A 22,978-nucleotide genomic window follows, 5' to 3' on the forward strand; every position below is an offset into this window, starting at 1 on the left:
ATTTATCAAATTGTGGGGTTATGCTGTGTTGTGCTGATGTAGCGATAGACCCATCAACGTCATTCAATGACGTAGTGTGACTGCTCTTATTATCTTTGGGGTCGTTTTTTTTTTGTTTTCTTGAACTTGACGAGAACAAAAATGCTGACCTGCTATTAACCTCCCTGTCTCTTAACATTATTTATTTTAGTAATAGAATGCTTAATATTCATATCCTCTCATCATCTCTGGAATTCCACTGGAACCTTCGTGTTGTGTGTTCTGACTTCTTCTCCTTGAAGCTTATCTTTTTTCTGCGTTGAACCTCTTCCGCAGAAAAACACACGCGACGGGCGATTTGTTTGTCAAGATGCGTGTTGGAGTGCAAGGCTGTTGTCATGGAGCGCTTGATCGGTTGTACCAAATGGCGAGGGAGAAAAAAGTCGACTTGTTGATTATAGGAGGTGATTTTCAGGCACTTCGAAATTTGGCAGATTACCATGCTATATCAATGCCAGACAAGTACAAACAGCTTGGGGATTTCCCCTCTTACTACGCTGGAAAAAGACAGGCCCCAATTCTTACCATATTCGTGGGCGGAAATCATGAAGCTAGCAATTATCTGGATGAACTGTAATTTCCAACGCAATGGGTAGCATTATGTCTAGTAAACTAACGAACTGAATAGTCCTTATGGAGGCTGGGTTGCACAGAAAATTTACTACATGGGCCGGTCTTCAGTTATTAATGTCGGTGGTCTGCGGATTGCTGGTTTAAGCGGTATATACAAGGTGAATGATTACTATAAAGGTTTGTTTATTCGACAACTGTTTGATTTTTTTGGTTAACTTGAAGAACAGGGCGTTATGAAAAGTTGCCGTATAACTACAAGACGGTAAAAAGCATATATCATGTTCGAGAATTTGACGTGTTTAAATTGAAGTGTCTTCAGAAGCCAATTGATATTGCCATTTCACATGACTGGCCCCGTGGTATTGAGCAACATGGAAATGTTGAGGCTTTGTTAAGACGCAAACCATTTTTTCGAAAGGAAGTGGAACGCAATGACTTGGGTTCTCCTGCAAACGAAGAATTGCTTCGTCATCTGAAACCACGATACTGGTTTGCTGCGCACCTTCACACGTACTTTTCAGCTACTGTTCAACATGAAACGCTGGAAAAACATGACGATGAACTCTCAGGAGAAAATTCGGATCTTAGAAAGAAAACCGAATTCTTTGCGTTGGACAAGTGTCTTCCGAGACGCAAACACTTTGAGGTGTTCGAAATTGATGTTCCTGAAAATGAATCAGTTACCGGCCCATTGATGCAATACGATCCAGAATGGTTGGCTATCACTCGTGTATTGGACAAGTATCAGTCACAAACTGTGGAACGTGTTAAGCTTCCAGACATGGAGGAAATCCAGAGGTATGACTTCCCGTGTGGCTATTGGCACATATAAAATTTAACACGTTTAGACAAATTGCAGCGGAGAGTAACTGGGTGGACGAACATATCGTCAAAGCTTCTAAATTGGGTATTCCTCAAAATTTCGTCCAGACGGCACCTCCTCATAGTCGGGATGTTACCGACAAACAACTCCGTATGATTGATCGATTATCTTCATCTGATACACTGTTGACTAACGAATCACACTTGTTTAGCGAACACATTTGTCAATCCTCAAACGACGGAATTCAGACGTCTCTTAGGATTAGAGTCGGCACCGGAAACGGAAGACTCTACGAAAAACACTGAAGAAATCGAGTTGGATTTGTGGTAGTTTAGACAATGACATTTTTAGTATAATAATCTAATTAGTTTTCTGGATGAGAACAACTTCAACAGGACGGCCGTCTTCAATGTAACCTATGTCGTCGCACACGAGTTCCAGACCATCCAATTTGGCGACCAGTTTTTTTATTTCCCCTTTCTGCAGACGATGGTCTTGTGTTTTGGGATACTCATAGACAGTTTTTCCATCATCGGTAAAGGTGCACAGAAACAAAAACCCGTTTTTGTTTAGCATTTCGGCAGTGTCTTTTAAAAGGGCTCTATTTAAAAATCGTATTTGAAGAATGAGATCAAATTTCTCTGACTCGTTAAACCGAAAATTGGAGGAAAGGAAAGAGGCAGTTGTGAGACCTTCTTGATCCGTAACCCTTTTTCCTTCGCGCGTATATAGCGTCCAAAGACCGTTTTGGTCCACTTTAGCCACACAAGCATCTTCAACTCGGCTTTCAAGATTTAATTGCTCAAAAAAGTCTGTAAACCGATTGATGGCACGTTTTTCAGCATCCAAAGCCGAGACCATCCATTGAAACTTTGATCTAAAACAAAGCCAGGCAAGGTCTCTTCCGGAACCGCATCCAATGTCAAGGACTCGTGCTGTCTTTTTAGGTGCGAAAGCAGTTTCAATTTTATCTATGACGGCTGCAAGATGAGGGCTGGGAGAAAACAGTACTTGCTTGCTTGTTCCTTCTTCAAGGAATCCATTTTCTCTGCACCAATTCCACAAAGATTCATTTGCGATGATGCTTTTTTCAACAAGCCATCCTCGATCCTTTAACTGACTTCCACAAGTACCTTGTTCGTTTTCATCAATGCCATGTATTCCGTCCTCTACAACCACTAGGGGAACCTGTTTAGCAGGAAGTTGAAACCATAGGTGTTGCAATTTTGAGTAATGAATGTTAACGGAATTTTGTATATGGCACCGAGTAAATTCGTGTGCATCTCTTGTATCCAAACATTTCAAAAGACCTTTTGCTACCTTTGTTACAAGCGAGCGTTCTGTTTCAATAAGAGAGGTTGTCATTTATTGTGCCAGCGAAGGATCCGTACTAGTAAACCAAGGCAGAATGTAAAAACTAGCTGGAATCATGATTATACAATGACAAGACTAGCCTACAATTCTAAATAGACCACAATATGTACAATGTTTCATTTATCACTATTTTTTAACTTTTTTTTTTTTTTTTTTTTTAATTTTTTATTTTCAATTTTTCCTTCGGATACGGAACGTTTATGAATTATAATGATTTTTATAAAAATTAAGAAAAAATAACAAAAAATAACAAAAAAATCGGATAAATCAGATCCCTAAAACAAAACCTTCTAGAAACTACTTTTACGTGTTTCCGACAAAAGTTCCCGTTGTAAAGATAATTCTTGGTGGTCGGGTGACCTGAGTACATTGGGGCAAGAAAGCTAATTGAGCTACCACGCGTCTTCCTAAGCTACCAAGAGCCAACGACCCTATTTCTTCCATCTACTAACTGGATGTCGAATTCGCCGCTGGTAACCAGTCCAGACGTAAAAAGCGGGAAGCTTTACCAAGCAATCCCTCGGTTTTTACATCTTTACGTCTGGCCCTTCTTAACCATAGGTTATCCCTATGTCTATAGACTTTACCTCAAAAATGCATACAACGAAGATGTTCGTCTTCTTATACTCATTCTGATTGTTTCTCTGAATGCTCTGACCTGGTTGGCTGGTCAGTGGAATACGAGAGTGTATTGTTTTATGACATGTCGACCGGTCAACAGTTTGGAGGATGCTACGTGCATCCATGTTGTTTCTAACGGACCTGGCAACCCTGGAGGTGTCGAACGTATTATTCGTACCCCAATTCGTGAAAGAAATGAAGTTCAGTACTCGTTCTTGTTCCAAAGCAAACGCTACATCTTTTCTAAGGATAGCCGCTCTTTCCAGAACATTAACTTCCCTATGGACAGTGAGATTAAGATTGGTGAGCTGAAGAATGCCAAAGGTCTTGATGATAGTACGGTGAAACTCGCTTCGTACACATTTGGCCCCAATCGTTTTGACATTCCCGTTCCCACTTTTGGTACCCTGTTCAAAGAACACGCAGTTGCTCCTTATTTCGTGTTCCAGATCTTCTGCAGTCTTTTGTGGTGTCTGGATGAGTACAGATACTTTGCCTTGTTCACTATGTTCATGATTGTCGCTTTGGAGTGCTCTGTCGTCTGGCAGAGACAGAGAACCTTGAACGAGTTCCGTACTATGAGTGTTAAGCCATATGAGCTTAATGTCCTCCGTGGTAAGAAATGGGTTGTCATGTCATCTGAGCACCTGCTTCCTAACGACGTTGTATCCATTACGCGCTCAAAGGAGAATAGCGGCTTGCCCTGTGACTTGGTCTTACTTTATGGAACTGCTGTTGTGAACGAGGCTATGCTTTCCGGCGAATCTACCCCTCTTGTGAAGGAATCTATCGAACTTCGTCCCGAAAATGACGCTCTTGACACCAAGACCATTGACAAAAACTCTCTTCTGTTTGGCGGCACCCAAGTTCTTCAAGTTACCACCTCGATCAATTCTTCCATCCAAACTCCCGATGGAGGTGTTCCTGCTCTGGTTTTGCGTACTGGTTTCGAAACACAGCAAGGTAGTCTTGTGCGCACTATGATCTACTCCGCTGAGAAGGTCACTGCCAACAACTTGGAAAGTCTTTTCTTCATTTTGTTCTTATTGGCTTTCGCCATTGGTGCATCCGGTTACGTCTGGTATCAACGTTATGAAGAGGAGACCAACCGCTACAAGCTTCTGTTGCACTGCGTTCTTATCATCACATCCGTCGTTCCTTCAGAATTGCCCATGGAGCTGTCTCTTGCCGTTAATGCATCACTGTCTGCCTTGTCTAAGTTCTACATTTACTGCACCGAACCTTTCCGTATTTCGCTGGCCGGTTACGTTGACGTTTGCTGTTTTGACAAGACGGGTACGCTTACCGAAGAGCATATGGTTGTGCAGGGTGTCGCTGGCTTGAACAAGGACAACTTTACCGAATTGACGGGTTTACAAGACACTCCTAAGGACACTATTCTTACCCTCGCTACCGCACACACTTTGGTTTTATTGGAGGAAGATGACAAGAAGGAAATTGTTGGTGATCCGATGGAGAAGGCTACGTTGGAGGCATTGGACTGGACTGTCGATCAAAACAGTTGTGTCTTTGCTCCAGTTACTTCCCCTTTGCATAAACTTCGTGTGAAGATTACAAAGAACTTTCAGTTTACCTCAGTGCTCAAACGTCAAACTTCTGTTTCTAACATAAAGAGTCCCACGGAAAATGCTAAAACTTTTGTTTCTGTCAAGGGTGCTCCCGAAGTTATCATGAAGATGCTTAAGACCATTCCTGAGGGTTATGAAGAAACGTATAAGAAGTTTGGCCGTGAGGGTTCTCGTGTGCTCGCGTTGGGTTGCAAGTACATGGGCAAGTTTATTTCGGAACAAGAGATTAGCAACGTTGACAGAGATACCCTGGAAAGCAATCTGGTCTTTGCTGGCTTTTTGGTTTTCCACTCTCCACTTAAGCCTGATGCAATTGATACCATTAAAATGTTGAACGAGTCGTCTCACCGCTGTGTGATGATTACTGGTGACAGTCCTCTTACCGCTGTCCATGTTTCTGAAAAGGTTGGTATTGTCAAAAAACCTGTTTTGATATTGGAAAACGAATCTGGAAAAGTATTCTGGCGCAGTGTTGATGAAAAAACTACTCTTGCCATGGACCTTGAGAAGCCTCTTGATAAATCGATTTATGGACCTTATGATTTGTGTGTTACTGGTCAAGCCCTTGCGCTTGTTAAGAACGAATCTGTACTGGTTAGTGTTTTGACTCATTCGTGGGTTTATGCTCGTGTTTCTCCTGATCAGAAGGAGCACATCATCTTGACATTAAAGAACAACGGTTATGCCACACTTATGTGTGGTGATGGAACCAACGATGTTGGCGCATTGAAGCAAGCCCATATTGGTGTTGCTCTTCTTAACGCTAGTGAAGATGATATGATTCGTTTGCAAGAGAAGCAAAGAAATGACAAGATGATGAACCTTTACAATAAACAAGTTGAATTAGCAACTCGTTTCAATGTTCAAGCTCCTCCGGTCCCCCCTGCACTTGCCCATCTTTACCCTCCTGGTCCTAACAATCCTCACCGTGAAAAGGCACAAGCCAACGTTACACAAGTTTTGGATACTCTTAAAGAAAAGGAAAACACTGTTGAACTTACGGATGCTGAAAAAACTATTCAAAAGCGCGCCTCTATGGCTTCCAAAATGTTCGAGACTCTTAACCAAGCATCGGACGATGAAGCGCCCTCTGTTAAACTTGGTGATGCTTCTGTTGCTGCTCCTTTCACCTCAAAGCTCTCAAATGTGAGTGCCATTACAAACATTATTCGTCAGGGCCGTTGTACTCTTGTCGCACTGGTACAAATGCACAAGATTCTTGCACTGAACTGTCTTATTACCGCCTACTCTCTTTCTGTTCTCCACCTTAACGGTATCAAGTTCAGTGATTCTCAATATATGATCTCTGGCATGTTGATGTCTGTTGCTTTCTACTCCGTTTCGCGCTCTCGTCCTTTGGAAACATTGTCTAAGGAACGTCCTCACCATAGCATTTTCAACACCTACATCATTGGCTCTGTGCTTGCCCAATTCCTCGTTCATGTGGTTACTTTGATTTATATCACGAAATCAGTTTATGAATACGAAGATCCCGCTGATGTCATTAATCTCGAATCCGAATTCGAGCCATCTCTCTTGAATTCCGCTATCTACCTCCTGCAGCTCATTCAGCAAGTATCTACATTTGCTGTGAATTACCAGGGTCACCCATTCCGTGAATCCATCTCGGAGAACAAGGGACTGTACTACAGTTTGGTCGGTGTTACGCTGTTTGCCTTCGCCTGTGCCACTGAAATGATGCCCGATGTTAATGAAAAGCTTCAATTGGTGAAAATGGCTTCTGGCTTCCAAGGAAAGCTTATCTTTATTCTGCTTGTTGACTACATTGGTTGCTGGGCAATTGAACAAGTTATGAAAAAGTTTAGAGACGACAAGCCAAAGGACATTGTTCTTGACAACTAATTACCTTTTGTGCGATCATATAGAAGGTAGATATGTTAATATCAAACTCATGCATCCAATGATTAAGAGACAGTTAAGCAGTAGCTATGAACAAAGTAATCATATTGAAAGTGAAGGCACGTTGATGTGCTTTTTACCACGTCAAAAGGCTTCAAGCGAGCTCATAGCATCTCTGGCACAATAACAGCATACTGAACTTTTGTTTTTTTATAAAATGTGTTGGCTACCTTTTGGTGTTAAGAAAGACTTTACTCCACCAAAAAAGCACTCACTTGCATGTTTCAACTTTAAACTAAGGTTGGGTGCTGGGATACGCGTAGGAAGTACCAAAACTAAAAAAGCGCGTTTTCTTGTTTTTCCGCCATCTTTTACGAGATCGTTGCTTGTGAATCTAATATATCACTAAAATTATTTTCTGGATTATTCAATTGCTATATTCTTACTAAATTAAAAGCTGTAAACGCCTTTATCCTACAACAAAACGAAAAATGCCATTTTTTCTGAAAGAGCTTTCATTGACGATTTCCCTACATCCAAGTTACTTCGGACCACACATGAGAGATTATTTAAAGGCAAAACTGCTGGCTGATGTTGAGGGAACGTGTTCAGGTCAATATGGTTATATCATTTGCGTTTTGGACAGCAATACTATCGATATCGACAAGGGAAAAGTTATCCCGGGACAAGGATTTGCAGAGTTTGAGGTAAAATATCGAGCAATTCTCTGGAGACCGTTTCGGGTACGATATTTTATAATCCTATATATCACCGTAATACACTAACACTAGTACAGGGAGAAGTCGTTGATGCTGTTGTAACTACAGTTAACAAAATGGGTTTCTTTGCCGACGTTGGCCCTCTGAGTGTTTTTGTATCTTCTCACGTATGTTGGAACTGTTGTTCTCTTTCATCTATACTAACAAATTCGTCAAGTTGGTACCACCAGACATGACTTTTGACCCTGCAGCAAATCCTCCTAACTATTCTGGAGAGGATCAGGTCATCGAGAAAGGTTCAAATGTTCGACTTAAAATTGTTGGTACTCGTACAGATGCTACCGAAATTGTAAGTTACTAATTTTTCATTTATAATACGTTCTCTTTAAGTCCTAACTTTGTGCTAGTTTGCCATTGCAACCATGAAAGAGGATTATCTTGGTGTACTTTAGTTCTTTTTTTTTTGTGTCATTGCTCAAAACGTTCCTCCTTCATTTCTTCAATATCCAAAACAAATCATTTAATTACGAGCTAATGTCATTCCGACTGCCCTTGTCGGCGAGTAGCCAAAATAAATATTCACAGAACGTGTCTCACAGTATACTGGTGCATGTAATCGGTTGCCGTGACATAAAACTTTATATCTACAGTGAATGCATTGATGATTTTATCCTAACATAGTATATGATTCGGTTTCATTCTCTACAAGTATACGGTTGCTGACAGTACTGTCTTATGAACAAGAATCCCGCTTACAACTGTTACCGGAAGCCAAAGACTTTGTTACATAGGATTCATGTATCAACTCATCCTTTTTGAATCACAAAGCGTCTTTGATTTCTGACGCTACACTCAACTGCCGTTCTAGCAATTACTTTTATCCTAACTGAGTTTGTCATAGCAGTAAATTTAAAAGATAGTAAAATTACTAAAAATGTACACGTACGTAGGATTGGTACCATAAAGGTTCATATTAAAAGTAAAGAGCGCTAATTGAATCACGTACACATTCAGCCAAGAATGTCATACGCATGAAAACCAAAAAAATACATTGGACTTCAGAAAAAAACTTTAATTAACAAGATGGGGCTTGAGTTATTCTTCATCACGCTTGTGACGGAAACCTCCAAGAACACCTTTGCGAAGCTTGTTTGTAACATGTCCAACAGCTCCAATACCGTCAACGACACCACCTCCAAGAGAAGCAAGGCCCTTAATTGGCATTCCAGCAAGATCAGTAGCATGTCCAAAAACACTAGAAGCAACGCTTCTTGAGCCACCTCTTTTAGAACGTAAGATCCATGCAGGTGTAAACTGCAGTCCGAGTTTCAGTTCACCACCCAGTTCACCGTCCAAAGGCAATGTCAAGACAACTTTCTCATTTGGACTTAAGCTTGCCATGTCAATGACGACATTGCCCATGAAATCGTTCTTTCCGCCAAAGTCCCAGTCATAGCACTTGGCAATAAGTCTGTTTCTATGTCTGTTGGGAATTTCAACAGTGAAGCTTTCGTTAAACTGAGGGTTGAGAGTTTTCTTAATTGTCTTCGTCTTGTAAACCTCTTCACCTTGAAGCTCAAAAACGACAAAAGGATCAGACTTACCACTGCGGTCCATTTTAGGCAACTCAATACCCTCAATAACATCCACGGTAAGCTTTCCCATGTTCAGGAATGATTCAGTTCGATCAATGATAACCGGAATAGGAACGAGGCAGGAACAAACAGTGAAACTTGCCGCAACTTCCTTAAACTTGATTGTAAGAGGTGCCAGACCACTCCTTTGCAAAAATGTAGTGGCAGGAATGCTGACAGATCCAAGAATTTTCTTTGAGCTGCGAGGATCTGTTACGAGGAATGTAAGTCGAGAGTAGGGCAATTCACGAACAAAGTATTCACCAAACAAATGTGCACTAGCTGAACCGTGCTTCGTTTTAGGTGAGATAAATACAGGTTCAGGAATATCATCCACTTGCAAAGCAATTTGACTACCCGGGTTTGGCAGGTTGGACTTAATAATATCAAAGCAAAGGAAACCGGTAAGCTGTTTCAAGTCTTCTTCAAGATCAGAGGGACTAGACAGCAGAGGTGACACCACTTCCTTCTTTGGTTGAGGAGTAGCAGAAGGCGATTCGTTTTGAGAAGTAGCAATACTTGCTGTGCGGCTGACATTCTTTGGCGTAGGAATAAATTTCGCAGGATTGGGATAAAAGCAGAAAAGATAACAGAGGGAACTCTTGGTTTGAAGACCCTTAACCGATGTCAAGGAAGTAGTCACTTCGCGAGTTTGTTCGAAAGGAATAAGCTTTCCGGAAGCGTCTTGGCGAATGTAATCCTTGGGACTAATGTCAACATAACCGAGAATACGCTCTTCCCCCTCATGTGACAAAACTTGCAAACGAATAATATCATACTTTGTGACGATAGGCACATAAAGATACTCATCCCACACGGGTTGAGTGTGATTAGCAATCGTCACCGTTTGGGCCATCTCCTTGTTATGACAGAGCACACGGGTCGAAGCATTCACCTTGCCTCCATGAGACTTGGGCGACAACGAGTTTGCGTTACGAATAAAGAGTCGAAGAGCACCAAGAGGCTCACGGTATATATCTGCGCTTTCGCACACAGCAGTCATATCAACAGGCTTCCATTCCGCAGCAATACGCACACGACCACTCTTGGCATTTTCCAATTGAAACCAGTTTAGTCCCTTTTTAGTGGCAGTTAACAAATCATCAAGCGTAATGTTAAAGACGCCAAGAGGTTTACTAACACCATCAGCACGAATTCGCACACCCAAGCTACACTTGGACTTCTGTTTAACCAGGTATTCCTGAAAATCACCCCAAGAAGGATTGTTGTTCTTCTTGATTTTACGTGTCGTGTGAACAATCTTTCCGTTCATCACAAGTTCAGCGTAAGCAGTATAACGGTTCGAGCCAGTACTCAGCTCCTTAGCTTGGAAAACCGTGTAGCGCAAGATACCCGGACCAGTCAAATCGGAAGCATTCTCACCTTCGGTAACTTCAATAACAGGGTAGAAACGTATGCTGTACTTCAATGAACCCCGAATCTTTTGATGGAACTTCACATCAATCGTAGCATCATTCACAACGGGAGCACCGTCAAGAACAGATGTTTCGATCACATTCGTGCCAATGAGTTTATCGCTGCGAATGTCATTGTAATCATAAACTTCCAAAACCAATTGCTCAGAGAAAGACGTAATTGTAAACTCAAATTTCTCGTCAAATGTAGGAGAACTAGTATCTGAGACAGTCTTTGAACGAGCCAACTCGCGACCAGTAAGAGTACTGCGAATCACAACGTAGGGATCCGGAGTTCCACTTAAAGTCTCATTAGGCTTCAATCCCGTGGCATTTTGCAAGTGGAACGAGATGGCGCCAATGGTGACATTCATGTTGGCTGCGCCCATCATTTGTTCAATATCGAGTTCGTAAACGTTAGGACTATACATCATCGGACCCAGAGTAAGGTGAATTTGATCGTAAATAAACTTGCTCAAACCAGGAACATTACCGATGTCGAAACCAAGCTTCTCACCGCCAATGGGCTTCAGCACAAAAGAGATATCAGGTTTTTCAACAAACGTCAGACCCACTGACTTGATGTAAGGGTAACTGCTCAAAAACTTGAGTTTCAAACGAATGACGCCGCTGAATGAGAAATCTTCAACAAGAACAGGCATACTAGCAGAGGCAATGCTCTTACCAATACGCACGCTCAATTCAATTTTCGGTTTAATTTGAGTAGCAATTTCATGGCCTGTCAATTCGGAAAGATTGTCGGGAGTGAAAGAACAAGCCAGATCCATCATATACAAATCCTCCTCCGTCTTTGGATACGAACGAATGAAATCCAAACGTGGAGATTTAGTACCGAGAGTGAATTTGGAAAGACGAAGAGAATCCAAAAAGCCAGGTGTGTTTTCCGAAAGCACTTGATCAGCGGTCTCAACCACATTTGCACTCAAAGAGGGCTCAAAAATGTACCAAAACTTTTGTAAGAAAGAGTTTAACCAAGCGACAGTCTCGGGCTCGTCTTCAATTCGGCGAGTAGCCAAGTACCGGGTAAAGTCGTCACGGAAATTGACAACGACCTTTCGTACTTGGATACGGTAATACTGAATACAGACGGCCATTACAACAAACAAGCCCAAAATTCCAAAACGAAAGTAACCGATGAAGAATGAAGACAAGGCCGTGTAGAAGATGATCCGGGTATCGTTCGAATACTGAACAAAGATATTCTTCCATTCAAGCAACATGTAAACGCGTTCCTTCGTAAGAAATTTGCCCAACAGAGTGACTATTCTAGACACGTTTTTCTGTTCATCCTTAACTTCCTCTTCTTCTTTCTTCTCGTTCAAAGAATCCGAAGAAGTGTTGGAAGAAGCCTGTTTCTCGTCGGAACGCGACGGTTCACTTACCGGAGCCTCAAGTGACTCGGGAACAGGAAGCTTATCGTCCGTTGATTGTTTCACGCCCGTTGAATTTTTCTTTTCTTCGACCTTGGCTGACAAAACTTGGCCATTCTTCGCGCCATTAACATTGTTTTTGGTCGTTTCTAGCTTTACATCAAGATTATTTCCCAATTCTCCAGTGACAGTCTTCGTGTCGACCTCAGTAGAGGCCTGCGCTGGCTGCTTGACCTGTCCAGACTTCTTTTCCATAATGTCCTGCAGGTTAAAGGAAAGAAGAACGGGAAAGAGAGATTAACAGAATATCAAGTGCAGTGATAACACTGTTTCTTAATCCTCTGCTCTTCAATTTCTGTCTTTTTTTTTACAAAACTCTAATCGCGAGGTTGGCACTTGGTAAGTTGTTTTCGGCGGTAATGCTTCAAGCAAACTTTAGTTCAGGACGATGATATCATAGACTGGCGCCTGCGTGAAGTTCAAGAAGCACTAAAATGGTGTGGACCTATTGGGACCAGCCCTACCACACTAACACCACCATTTATTGGCAACTCAGAGGGAAAGTGCCTTGGGGATGAATGGGTTAGAGCAAATGATAGCGATTTCTTCATAGCGAGTCTTGACCGATGTTTCCGCCAGTTCCGTCGGTACGCTACTGGCATACACTGCGATAGGTAATTGCAGATGCTGAGCATTACGGAAAAAACCCGGCTGTTGCAGCAACAAGAGCTGCGATGAAGGCCACCCGCTGCTGGATTTCACACAGTCCAACTGAGAACACAACATTGCTACATCTCTCTTAACAAATGTAAATGTAAAAGGATACGCTGCAGACCCATTCCACAGGCGCGCTATTTCATTGATTTTACAAAACTTTTACCATTAGACCATCGTCCGGTCACCGGTAGCGTAGTAGCAGTGTGCAGAAGAAAACACCTATTAAATTGCCATACAAAAGACCAAAACAATAAAGATGAAACAACCTACAAACGGTCATAGTACTCAGTGTAGTCAGGAACGTTCTCCTTGAGACCCTTACGCTTACGGGCCTCGACGACAATTTGACCGACCTTGGAGGAGGGGTCCAACGGGTCACCGTTCATAGCGGACCAATGGTCGAACACCATTTGGGGGAAAGCTTGACCACCAGTAGCTTGACGAAGCTCAGCAGTGAAACCGAAGGACTCGTTGACGGGAAGGTAGGCCTTGATGTTGTACAAGGGAGTACCGACACGTTGCTCCTCAGCGAAGACGTGACCACGCTTCTTGTTAAGAACAGAGTAGATACCACCCATAGCGTTCTCGGCGACTTGGATCTCGACCAAGAAGACGGGCTCTTGGATGATGGGAGAAGCCAAAAGGGTAGAAGCGTAGACAACACGACGAGCAGTGGGGATGATTTGTCCACCACCACGGTGAATAGCATCAGCGTGAAGAACAACATCAAGAATGTTGAAGCGGCAAGAACGCAAGTTCTCCTCGAACATGGGACCCTCCTTGGAGGCCCAGGCGAAAGCAGCAACAACGGAATCCTTGATTTCGTTAAGGTATTGAACAGCCTTGGTTTGGTCAACAACAAGGTTGGCACCGCTGGTGTCGGGACCGAAACACCAAATCTTACGGGCGTCAGTGACATCCCAGCCGAACTCATCAGCCATGATACGGGCACGGGCCTTGAAATCATCACGAGGGCTAACGTGGCCGCTCTCAATGGCAGCGGAAAGCTCCTCACCCAAGGGCTCGGCAGTCATGAAGATACGGTTATGCTTGTTGGGAGACTTGGAGAGAGCAGTCATGCTGGATTGCTCGCTAACAGACTCACGGTAAGAAACAACGGGGGGAGAGATCTTAAGGGGAATACCAGCATGGTCCTCTTGAAGATCCTTAAGGCAAATCTCCAAGTGAAGCTCACCAGCACCGGCAACAATGTGCTCACCAGACTCGGAAGTGGTGCAAAGAACACAGGGGTCGGACTTGGAAAGACGCTTAAGACCCTCAACAAGCTTGGGCAAATCGTTACCGTTCTTGACGTCAACAGCGACTTGGACGACAGGGGAGACAGAGAACTTCATGACCTTCAAGTTGTGGGCAACCTCGGAGGTGGTCAAAGTACCAGACTTGACCAAGAATTGGTCAATACCGACAAGACCAATAATGTTACCGGCGGGACAGTCATCAATGGGATCAGTCTTGGAACCCATCATAAGGACAGTACGTTGGATAGCCTTGATGAACAAGTCATCCTTCTTGCCGGGAACGTAGTTAGGGCCTTGGATACGAACCTTAAGACCAGAACGAACGGTACCAGAGAAGACACGACCGAAAGCGTAGAAACGACCCTTATCGGAGGTGGGAACCATCTTGGAGACGTAAAGCATCAAAGGAGCCTTGGGGTCACAGTTCTTGATACCAATGGCACACTCATCATCCATGGGACCCTCGTACAAGGTCTCGCAACGGTAGGTTTGAGCGAGCTTGGGGGAAGGCAAGTGAAGAACAATCATCTCCATAAGAGCATCAGCGGCAGGAAGGAACTTGCGCATGACGAGCTTAAGAAGAGCCTTACCGTCGAGCTCCTTCTCATCAGACTTCAAGTTGACCTCAAGCTTGGAAAGAAGCTTGAAGACTTCCTCCTTACGGCCGTTCATGACAGCATCGAAGATACGGTAGATGGGGTCCAAAACGAACATGTTAAAAGCACGCTCAAGAGGCTTGCCCTCAGCATCAGTAGAGCTCTTGGACCACTTCTTGGTCTTGGGGTTGAAGAAGTTGTCACCCCAAAGACGTTGCATCATCTTGTTGCGGTCAATACCGAACTTCTTGGCATAACGGTTGGCAAATTGACGGATAGTGAAAGCCCAACCGTGAAGACCGGAAGCGAAGGCAACGGTACCCTTGTCGGGGTAGACTTGGCAGTCACCGAGAACCTTGTCGTAGTAGGTGGAGATAACGACGTTAACGGACTCAACGACACGGGAGAAGTTTTGGTAAAGCTCCTCCTTGGAAATTTGAAGCTCCAAAAGAGCACGATCAACCTTGTTGACACAGACAACAGGCTTGATACGCTCACCAAGAGCTTGACGAAGGACGGTCTCGGTTTGGACACAAACACCCTCGATAGTGTCGACGACGACCAAAGCACCATCAGTGACACGAAGAGCGGCAGTAACCTCGGAAGAGAAGTCAACGTGACCAGGGGAGTCAATCAAGTTAACCAAGAACTCGTTGTGGTCAGTAGGCTCCTTGATGTCCTTGAGATCCTCTTGGGTCATCTCAGCGAACAAGGTGATAGCAGTGGACTTAATAGTGACACCACGCTCTTGCTCATCAGGACGAGTATCCATGAAACGAGCCTCACCGGCCTTGGCGGCGGAAATAATACCGGCCTTTTGGACCAAGGAGTCGGTCAGCGTCGACTTGCCGTGATCGACGTGAGCAATGACCGACATGTTACGGACGTTGGACGGCTTGTCCATCAAAGCACGGACCTCTTCAGGCGAGAAAGCAACCATTTTGAGGACGTGGAAGAAATGGGGTAAGGGGGGAAGACAGGTTGCGGTTGAGCGTCAGAAAAATGTATACACCAGGGAAACCCTTACCCTGGTTTAGACGAGATTCGTTACGAATGGCATGCTCTTACCGAGGCTGCTGAAAGAGTATGTATCAAGAAATGAGTTGTAAAAGGATGAATGTTTTTGTGACTGAGAGTCTTTGGGATATGTTAGTGGTATTGTGTGCTTGTTTGTTTGTTTGTTTGTGTTATTTGTATATTAAATAATTAAATTATTTTTTTCGTCACATTTATTTGTTATATAAAATAAATATGATTTTGTAATGGAAGTCAATAAAAAGGCTGACTTAGTATCTTGTGATAGAATAATACTTGCTTGTTAAGAACATTGCATATCGCAGCTATGAACCCGTAGGGCAATACGGTGCACGTACCGGTAAATGTCAACTTAGTTAGCAGCAATGTTTGTTTATTATTTGAGAAATTTACAGAAATGTAAACAATGCGCTTACCAATTTATTAACGAAAATTCCCATACAGACACCCCTACAGAGACGCGATATTTTTTGGTTGTGAATACAAAGTTTGAAAAAGGCTCAAAAGCCATAAGTATTAATTCAACTTTGTATCACTCCGCTATAAAGTCATACGTTCCAGACAAGAGCTAGACATATAAAAAGGCATTTGTCCTTTTTTATTAAAGTCAAACATGGACGGAAGATTCTCTACTGATCCCATTTATTTCCATCTCCCAAGGCAAAGAATAAGCGTCGCCTGCCAAAGATGCAGGAGACGAAAAATACGATGCTCTGGCCGTTTAGATCCTCAGGGGAAATGTCTCGGATGCATTAAAGCAAATCACCCTTGCGAGTTCGTGAGCCGCCATCGTCATCGGACATTTGATTATTCAAGTCCACAGTCGCCGTATCCAAAACCCGTGGATTTCCAATCACCTTCCTTGTTTACGGAAAGGGTAGAAAACAGTCCAACATCGTTTACACAGGAGTCTCCCATACCTTTGGGAGTTCCCGTAAATTCACCATGCGGTTTCTCACAAGACCCGGTCATGACTTTGTTGCAAAGACAGCAAGAACAACAACAAATGCAACTTGAACTCCGTCTGCTGACACAATCTATTGCTCGACAAAACCAGTATATGCAAAATCTCGGGTGGACGCAGCCAACACAAATTCCAAACGAGAAGGAAAAATTCGACATTAGCCCAACGATGTTGTCCTTGCAAGCATATCAGAGCGCGCTCATGGGTGAAAAAGACGGACTCCCGTCAGCAGATTTTTCAGAGAAAATGTCTCTTTTTGACCAGTTAACCCCTACCAACATTCCTTTCATGTCTGATACAGAATAACAACATAGCTATAGTTGCAAACGTTGAGTCTTCAGAAACATGCCGTTCTGTAAGAAAACCACATGTACATACTATTTTAAGAATAATCCACCGGCAGTAGTGGAGCAGAGTCTGCTAACAAACGCTTATTAAGCGCCTCTGTCTCCGCGATGCGAATATCATTTTGTAAAAGAACGGGGAAGGGAAGGTAAGGATTGTCTCGGCCATTTTTTATTCCAGGTGGAAGAATTGTTGGCTGTTCTAGCCGGGCACCATAAACAGCAGCGTACCGGTTGATGGGAGCAATGGGTGAGAAAGAGTGTAGTGGAACCGTGTTCCAGGAATTGTAAACAGGTGCCATTGGGCATGGCCAGTACGGATTTTCTATCATTGGCATACTGCTGAGTGTAGGCGGACGACCCCATTGAAGTTGAATGCGCGAATTTTTTATCAGAGCCCCATGCATTTCCAGAATGCACCGCTCAGCAGGGTATCTTTGTGCAAAGATAACGTTTGCCTTTCCGTTTAAAAGCTGAACGTGCACAATTTCACCAAGATGCTGAAAGTAGGATCGCAGATCTTCCTCTTTCACCGTGTCAGCCAAACCATCAACGAAAACGGTCGTGTTGTTTGGATCAGTAAACTGATTCATTGGCTGAAGTATGTTGTAGAAGCCCGGGTTATTTACTAATGCATCTAATTCGACCCTTAGCGAGTGAATTAAAATGGATCTTTTAACACAAAAGGCTCCCTGAGCTTCCGTATGTGCGTGCAAGGCATCATCAGCAGTCGCAAACCAAACAAACGCGACCCGAGTTGAAGAGCCATCTTCGTTCCTCAGCACATGCGAAGAAACATAACCGTACTTTGCAAACAAATTACGGAGATCAATTTCTGTAGCCTCCAAGTCCATGTTCGTTACATATAACATGTTGTACTGACTCTTGTCCCAGTCGGCCAATTTATCGAGAGAAAGTGGCCTTCCAGAAATGAGTTGAATACCTTGTTTTTGTTCATAAGCGTCATTAGCAGCCGTAGAATTTTCAAATTCAAGTTGGCAATAAGGAAGGGTCACAAGTCTGTCGGCGTCTTGATAGAATGTAACTTTTACGGGAGTTTCGAATAACGATTTTATAAACTCTTCATTCATCCATGGTTCCAAATTCTTCATCCTGTTGCAAGTTAGAAAAAGCCAAACACATTTTCATCCACGCTCCGGCAAGCTGTTTTTATATAACATTATCGCTAATTCAATAATACTACCATATTTTTTTTTTTTAAACAGCAAGAGTACAAGAAGACTTAGACTAAGAAATATACATACCACAAGGAAGACATGACGAAGGGGAAAGAAAGTTTTGGCCCTTCTCTAGGACTTTTGGCTGCTTTTGCCTTTTTTTCTATTACAGTCGGTGGAGGGAATGTAGACCGTAGCAAATCTTCCAGTTGCAAATGCAATTCAAAGAGAAAGCTACCTGAGTGAATAATGGAAGCAGTAGTATATACTTAATCGGTTTTGTAACAATAAGCTGAAGCGATGCTACAATAGCGAAGTGATAAAGTAACAAAAATACAGAAAACAAAAGTTGTTGTAATGTAGTAATTTTATTGTAATTCTCCAAGAAGAATAGTTTTGTCTGTGGAACAGGACAATATGGCATTTCTTTGGGGATGAAAGTCAACGTGTGTTACAGAGCCTAAGTAAATTAGTAAAAGTAGATGATTCAGGCACAAACCTTCGTGACCAGGAAGCTGGTATTTTAATTGTCCTTCGTCATCCCAAACATAAACAGAGCGGTCTGCACTGCCAGAAGCAATGAGGGAAGCGTCGTGGTTCCAAGCTGCTCCTGTCAGGCAGTGTTCGTGACCTTGCATAGCGCCTGTAGCCGTGTTCAATAAACGAGTAGCCGGAGCAAAGGGTTGGATGTTAAAGGTACGAACTTGTTAATTTGGTTAGTAGATGGGTCGATGCAGATTGCTTGCATGGAAATCCTTACCGATACTATCCCGAGAGTTTGAGAGGAGCCGTGTACCATCGGGGGATATCGCCAAGCTTGTAATTATATCTGAGGAATCATTCAACGTGTACAAGGGCTGAGAAGAACGTAAATCCCATGCCACAATTTGTCCAGAAACATCACCTGTAAAAACTGTTGATCCTTGCTTGGACACGGCAACAGCTGTGAGTGGGTATTTTTGTTTGATGTTTTGGGCTTCTTTTTTTTCTCGTGCGTCCCAGAGCTACAGCGTTAGCGACCGATGCACGACGAGCGTATTCTTACTTTAAGTGAACAGTCATCACCGACAGATGCTATAATCTCGTTTCCGACACGCAAAACGTCAATTGCGTTTACAATGTCTGTATGACCGACATGCTTGCAAGCTCTTTTGCCCGTGTTCACATCCCAAGTAGAAACAATATAATCAGAACCACACGTGTAAACGCTGGAAGAGTCTCTGCTCCATTGCAAGTCTAGAATAGCACCTTTTGATCCTTTGATTAATCCAAAATTTGAGCATCCATGGTCCACGTCCCACAAGACTTTTGCGAGTTAGATAAGAGTCAGAGAGTATTACATTCTCACATACACAATTGTTTATCTACACCGGCTGATGCAAAATAGGATCCGCTTGGACTAAAACGGACAACTAAGACTTCGTCCTAACGACAGTATTAGAAACATCCAACAAACACAGTTCTATCAAAGTTGAACATACCGTGTGTCCTAGCATCTGTAAATTGCTTGAGGTATCATTTTCGACTGCAGAGTGGTCATATTTTGCACGTTTAACCTATACGGTCAGATTCAGATTTCGACAATTCCACAAAACACATACCAATTGAGTTGTTCCTGCGCGAGTTACTTGCCGACGTTTGTCCATAGTTCAAATGTATTTGGTTTCCGTTTCGTATTCACCTTTTTGTAACGTTCTCTGTTGGTGAGTAAAAAGAGCGGTATTGACGCGTCTTCAAAAGTATAATGATATAAAATAAAAAAAACAGATTCTCTGGGCGACACAGAACTCGCTTATGAAGTATCGTAACTGTTTGGTTAACAAGATTGGGATCTTGGTTCAATTCAGTTACCAATGTTTCTTTTTGTTTTTTTCAATTAAAAAGAATGCCATTTTCTCGAAAATTGTTTCATGTAATAAAATTCGTTTCACATGCCAGTGCACACTATAAACCGTTTCTCTTTCTTTCTAGCAACATTAATCCATTTCTACGACCAATATGAGAAGTTGAAGTTCATTATTAATACTTGATAAATGAAATCGACTGCATAGTTAACGATTCAGAATAACAAAAAAAAGAGGTGTGAGCTGGTTCATTTTTATATTAAAACTACAACTGATCTAGTAACTTTCATTCTCATTTTGAAATATTTCTTTTTTACCATTTGCAGGAAATCAGCAAGATATCGAAAAATCGACCACTTCCTCTGCCACTATGCCTAATATCTGACTGTAAATAAAGTATTAAACCAACTGAACCATCAGCAACTGCGTCTAAAATACTGCCATATTGTTCTTACGGCCAGATAATTAACCTTCGAAACCTCCATTTTTCTGCCACACAGCTTTGGCGTGCATTCGTTACATTTGCCATAGAATAACACTCATACAGGGAAAAAGGACTCATTTTAACGTTCTATACACACTCGTTTTTGCTCCTTTTAAAGGATTAATCAATTAAAAACGGACTGCTAATGGATCAAGTGAATCCTCAAGAAGAAAAAGGTAAACCTCCGCCAAATACGCGAGACTCTGGACTTTCATCGTCTTCAAGACCAGCACAGTCGTTGCTTAATTCTTATATTTATGATTACTTAGTCAAACGTGATTATTGTGCGGCTGCTCGGATTTTTGGACAGGAGGCTCAGATTCAGACACTCGTTCGGACGACAAACGATTCAAGAGATGAACGAGGTTTACGCCAGAATGCCGATGTAAACAAGGGAAACGTCGGCGGCGATTCAAATGATGAGTCTGTTCAAGCTGGCCGGAACAACCCTTCTAATCGGCATGATTCTCAGAAGCCACCACCGCCCGTCCTGCCAATAGATTCATCTGCAGGATTCTTAATGGAATGGTGGAATATATTCTGGGACTTATGTGATGCACGAAGCGGCTGTGGATCAGAATCCGCCAAATCTTACCTCTCTTACATACAGCGACTTCGTTCTAAAAGTAGAGCACTAACCAATGTTCCTCGGCAACCCTATGGAAATGGTTATCCATCTCCATACCCATATCCTACATCAGGCGTCGGTCATGTTGCATCGTCCATGACACCGGCAATGGGTCCGCCTTACATGCCTTCTCAATTTGATGCATCGGGGCACCAACGTGCTCCTACGGATGCAGCGGGAACGCAGTTCTCAAATGTCCCTGAAAAACAACGTCAACATCTTTATAAGCAAGCTATGCTAAATAACAAAAAAAGAGAAACCTTCCCTCCTACGGCCGCGCAAATTCAGCAACTGAAACAAATGCAACAGCAGCAACAGGCGCAGCAGCAACAACAGCAACAAAACGTGGTACAGGGTCCCTCACACAATTACGCCGGTGCAATTGTGCCACAGTCTCAGGCGTCGTCAGCACAACCGGGCGGCGGCCCTGGACCGCAACAACCAAATGCTTATCCACAATCGGCGAATGCGAAAACGGAAAGTCAAAATGCCGCCGCGCGAAACCAGGAGGGCTACGGCAAACGCGATGCCTCTGCTCAAATGAAGCCGAATACGATGAATGCATCGCAAATTCAAAATGCGAACGCGGCCTCGTATATGGGCATGTCGAATTCGTCTTCACGTCCCCCCACTCCCAGCTCAGCAATGTCATTTAATCATGATTTTTCTCAACAGGCCGCTGGAAATCGACTTATGGATTCGGCTCAGTCTCAGCAGCCAGCTATGATGCAAGGATCAGGTATGGTGATGGGTGCGATGGACAATACATCTGATCCCATGATGATGCCTGGATACGGAGCTGCCCGTCCTGGCATGCCGGGTTATACGGATTCAATTTATTAATCCACTGACACCAGAAAAAATGCTGCGTTACACAGTTACCGAATGGAATTGAAAAGCTTCTCGAGCAACAAAATAAAAAGCGGTTACAGATGGCCAGACAAGAGCAAGAACGTCAACATCAAATTGAGGCGACAAACTTGCCCGCTGATCCATCAAAGCCCAAGCAGGAGTCACAATCTCCAAATATACATAATTCAGGTAATGGTACAGGGGCAATCCAAGATTCCGCAAATAAGTTTTCGCTCGAGAAGGGGGCAGACTACAAGCAATCTGTAAAAGGACAATCATATTTAATGACAAATTCTATGGGCATGAACAATGGCAACGATGTTGCCAATAGTTACTCTGGCACGAGTGTTTCCGTGAATAAAGAAGATGAAAAAGGCGCACAGGCTTCAAATACACCTCAGCTTTCCGGACAACAGAATTCTCAGAATGCTAACAACACAAACGTATGCCAGAAGACCGAGTTGTTTGTAGTCCTAGTATACTAACTTAACATAGGTGTCACTTAATGCTCAACGAGCTCATCAAGAAACAGCTAATCCCGAAGGCTCTTCAAATTCACCTGCTGCGAGCGCTAAAGAGTCTGGTGAAAAGCAAAGCGTAATGACCGAAACCTCCAACAGCAAGCCAGAAGACAGAAACGCATTGTCTAATCAAACTAATGCAACAGCCCAAACATCCGGAATCGACACAGCTGGCACTGTAGATTCAGCAATGTCAATCCTCTCACAAAATGCCGATTTCTCCAAAGGCTCTACTGCTGTAACCCAAAATAATAATATGGAGGCGACTAACACAAGCGCATCCCAGCAACCTGGGGTATCACAGAACTCGGAACAGACCTCATTCGCTCAATTTGACCAAACAACTGGGGAGATTGATGCTGGCCTCATGAATGATTTTGATTTTGATCGGTTTTTGACAGATAACGAAACGAACGGTGCAATGGGTTTTGGATTTTTTAGCATGCAAGACGGTACAGAACCGTCCGTTCACTAAAATTAATGTACTATATTTATAATACTGTTCTCCCTACAATGAT

The 22,978-nt window shown here is 43.0% G+C and overlaps 11 protein-coding genes across 11 annotated transcripts; 5 read left to right on the forward strand and 6 right to left on the reverse strand.

Annotated features, from left to right (window-relative positions):
* Window positions 1-136: 136 nt before the first annotated feature.
* Window positions 137-3,150, reverse strand: SJAG_01434 (hypothetical protein). The gene has a single exon (XM_002172647.2). It carries the CDS (start codon window positions 2,798-2,800, stop codon window positions 1,796-1,798), a length of 1,005 nt encoding a protein of 334 aa, XP_002172683.1. The 5' UTR covers window positions 2,801-3,150; the 3' UTR covers window positions 137-1,795.
* Window positions 208-1,847, forward strand: SJAG_01433 (RNA lariat debranching enzyme Dbr1). The gene is made up of 5 exons (XM_002172646.2): window positions 208-612; window positions 668-789; window positions 840-1,410; window positions 1,461-1,585; window positions 1,647-1,847. The coding sequence occupies exons 1-5, from the start codon at window positions 350-352 to the stop codon at window positions 1,763-1,765; spliced, it is 1,200 nt and encodes a 399-aa protein (XP_002172682.1). The 5' UTR covers window positions 208-349; the 3' UTR covers window positions 1,766-1,847.
* An 84-nt stretch (window positions 3,151-3,234) lies between the features above and the next one.
* SJAG_01435 (P-type ATPase) lies at window positions 3,235-6,941 on the forward strand. The gene has a single exon (XM_002172648.2). The coding sequence runs from the start codon at window positions 3,265-3,267 to the stop codon at window positions 6,880-6,882; it is 3,618 nt and encodes a 1,205-aa protein (XP_002172684.1). The 5' UTR covers window positions 3,235-3,264; the 3' UTR covers window positions 6,883-6,941.
* Window positions 6,942-7,029: 88 nt separating this feature from the next.
* On the forward strand, window positions 7,030-8,569 carry SJAG_01436 (DNA-directed RNA polymerase complex II subunit Rpb7). The gene is made up of 4 exons (XM_002172649.2): window positions 7,030-7,622; window positions 7,676-7,765; window positions 7,816-7,947; window positions 8,006-8,569. Exons 1-4 carry the CDS (start codon window positions 7,371-7,373, stop codon window positions 8,048-8,050), a joined length of 519 nt encoding a protein of 172 aa, XP_002172685.1. The 5' UTR covers window positions 7,030-7,370; the 3' UTR covers window positions 8,051-8,569.
* Window positions 8,518-12,506, reverse strand: SJAG_01437 (synaptotagmin family C2 domain-containing protein). Its single transcript, XM_002172650.2, has one exon. The coding sequence runs from the start codon at window positions 12,291-12,293 to the stop codon at window positions 8,694-8,696; it is 3,600 nt and encodes a 1,199-aa protein (XP_002172686.1). The 5' UTR covers window positions 12,294-12,506; the 3' UTR covers window positions 8,518-8,693.
* An 84-nt stretch (window positions 12,507-12,590) lies between these two features.
* On the reverse strand, window positions 12,591-12,824 carry SJAG_05233 (hypothetical protein; the record flags this gene model as incomplete). Its single annotated transcript, XM_002172651.1, has 1 exon — window positions 12,591-12,824. The coding sequence occupies one exon, from the start codon at window positions 12,822-12,824 to the stop codon at window positions 12,591-12,593; it is 234 nt and encodes a 77-aa protein (XP_002172687.1).
* Window positions 12,825-12,871: 47 nt separating this feature from the next.
* SJAG_01438 (translation elongation factor 2 Eft2,B) lies at window positions 12,872-15,641 on the reverse strand. The gene has a single exon (XM_002172652.2). It carries the CDS (start codon window positions 15,548-15,550, stop codon window positions 13,022-13,024), a length of 2,529 nt encoding a protein of 842 aa, XP_002172688.1. The 5' UTR covers window positions 15,551-15,641; the 3' UTR covers window positions 12,872-13,021.
* Window positions 15,642-15,976: 335 nt separating this feature from the next.
* SJAG_05234 (hypothetical protein) lies at window positions 15,977-17,088 on the forward strand. The gene has a single exon (XM_002172653.2). It carries the CDS (start codon window positions 16,259-16,261, stop codon window positions 16,913-16,915), a length of 657 nt encoding a protein of 218 aa, XP_002172689.1. The 5' UTR covers window positions 15,977-16,258; the 3' UTR covers window positions 16,916-17,088.
* SJAG_01440 (U1 snRNP-associated protein Usp109) lies at window positions 16,992-18,044 on the reverse strand (the record flags this gene model as incomplete). The annotated part of the gene is made up of 1 exon (XM_002172654.1): window positions 16,992-18,044. The coding sequence occupies one exon, from the start codon at window positions 18,042-18,044 to the stop codon at window positions 16,992-16,994; it is 1,053 nt and encodes a 350-aa protein (XP_002172690.1).
* Window positions 18,045-18,499: 455 nt separating this feature from the next.
* SJAG_05235 (splicing factor Spf38) lies at window positions 18,500-19,867 on the reverse strand (the record flags this gene model as incomplete). Its single annotated transcript, XM_002172655.2, has 7 exons — window positions 19,733-19,867; window positions 19,613-19,687; window positions 19,484-19,556; window positions 19,177-19,436; window positions 18,892-19,135; window positions 18,631-18,834; window positions 18,500-18,591 (listed from the first exon to the last, which is right to left on the reverse strand). The coding sequence occupies exons 1-7, from the start codon at window positions 19,775-19,777 to the stop codon at window positions 18,500-18,502; spliced, it is 993 nt and encodes a 330-aa protein (XP_002172691.1). The 5' UTR covers window positions 19,778-19,867.
* Window positions 19,868-20,604: 737 nt separating this feature from the next.
* Window positions 20,605-22,935, forward strand: SJAG_01441 (transcription factor; the record flags this gene model as incomplete). Its single annotated transcript, XM_002172656.1, has 3 exons — window positions 20,605-21,826; window positions 22,033-22,382; window positions 22,435-22,935. The coding sequence occupies 3 exons, from the start codon at window positions 20,605-20,607 to the stop codon at window positions 22,933-22,935; spliced, it is 2,073 nt and encodes a 690-aa protein (XP_002172692.1).
* Window positions 22,936-22,978: the final 43 nt, after the last annotated feature.

The sequence above is a fragment of the Schizosaccharomyces japonicus genome (assembly GCF_000149845.2).
Source record: "Schizosaccharomyces japonicus yFS275 unplaced genomic scaffold supercont5.3, whole genome shotgun sequence".
Taxonomy (NCBI): Eukaryota; Fungi; Ascomycota; class Schizosaccharomycetes; order Schizosaccharomycetales; family Schizosaccharomycetaceae; genus Schizosaccharomyces; species Schizosaccharomyces japonicus.

What these genes read in the sequence shown, in the direction of transcription:
- SJAG_01437 (XM_002172650.2), bottom strand. Translation starts at nt 12,293, where the DNA reads ATGGAAAAGAAGTCTGGACAGGTCAAGCAGCCAGCGCAGGCCTCTACT.
- SJAG_01436 (XM_002172649.2), top strand. Translation starts at nt 7,371, where the DNA reads ATGCCATTTTTTCTGAAAGAGCTTTCATTGACGATTTCCCTACATCCA. An exon ending in TTCTCTGGAGACCGTTTCGG is followed by an intron (nt 7,623 to 7,675) that starts GTACGATATTTT and finishes ACACTAGTACAG; the next exon opens with GGAGAAGTCGTTGATGCTGT. An exon ending in GTACAGATGCTACCGAAATT is followed by an intron (nt 7,948 to 8,005) that starts GTAAGTTACTAA and finishes ACTTTGTGCTAG; the next exon opens with TTTGCCATTGCAACCATGAA.
- SJAG_01434 (XM_002172647.2), bottom strand. Translation starts at nt 2,800, where the DNA reads ATGACAACCTCTCTTATTGAAACAGAACGCTCGCTTGTAACAAAGGTA.
- SJAG_01438 (XM_002172652.2), bottom strand. Translation starts at nt 15,550, where the DNA reads ATGGTTGCTTTCTCGCCTGAAGAGGTCCGTGCTTTGATGGACAAGCCG.
- SJAG_01433 (XM_002172646.2), top strand. Translation starts at nt 350, where the DNA reads ATGCGTGTTGGAGTGCAAGGCTGTTGTCATGGAGCGCTTGATCGGTTG. An exon ending in GGTGAATGATTACTATAAAG is followed by an intron (nt 790 to 839) that starts GTTTGTTTATTC and finishes CTTGAAGAACAG; the next exon opens with GGCGTTATGAAAAGTTGCCG. An exon ending in GACATGGAGGAAATCCAGAG is followed by an intron (nt 1,411 to 1,460) that starts GTATGACTTCCC and finishes TAACACGTTTAG; the next exon opens with ACAAATTGCAGCGGAGAGTA.
- SJAG_05234 (XM_002172653.2), top strand. Translation starts at nt 16,259, where the DNA reads ATGGACGGAAGATTCTCTACTGATCCCATTTATTTCCATCTCCCAAGG.
- SJAG_01435 (XM_002172648.2), top strand. Translation starts at nt 3,265, where the DNA reads ATGTCGAATTCGCCGCTGGTAACCAGTCCAGACGTAAAAAGCGGGAAG.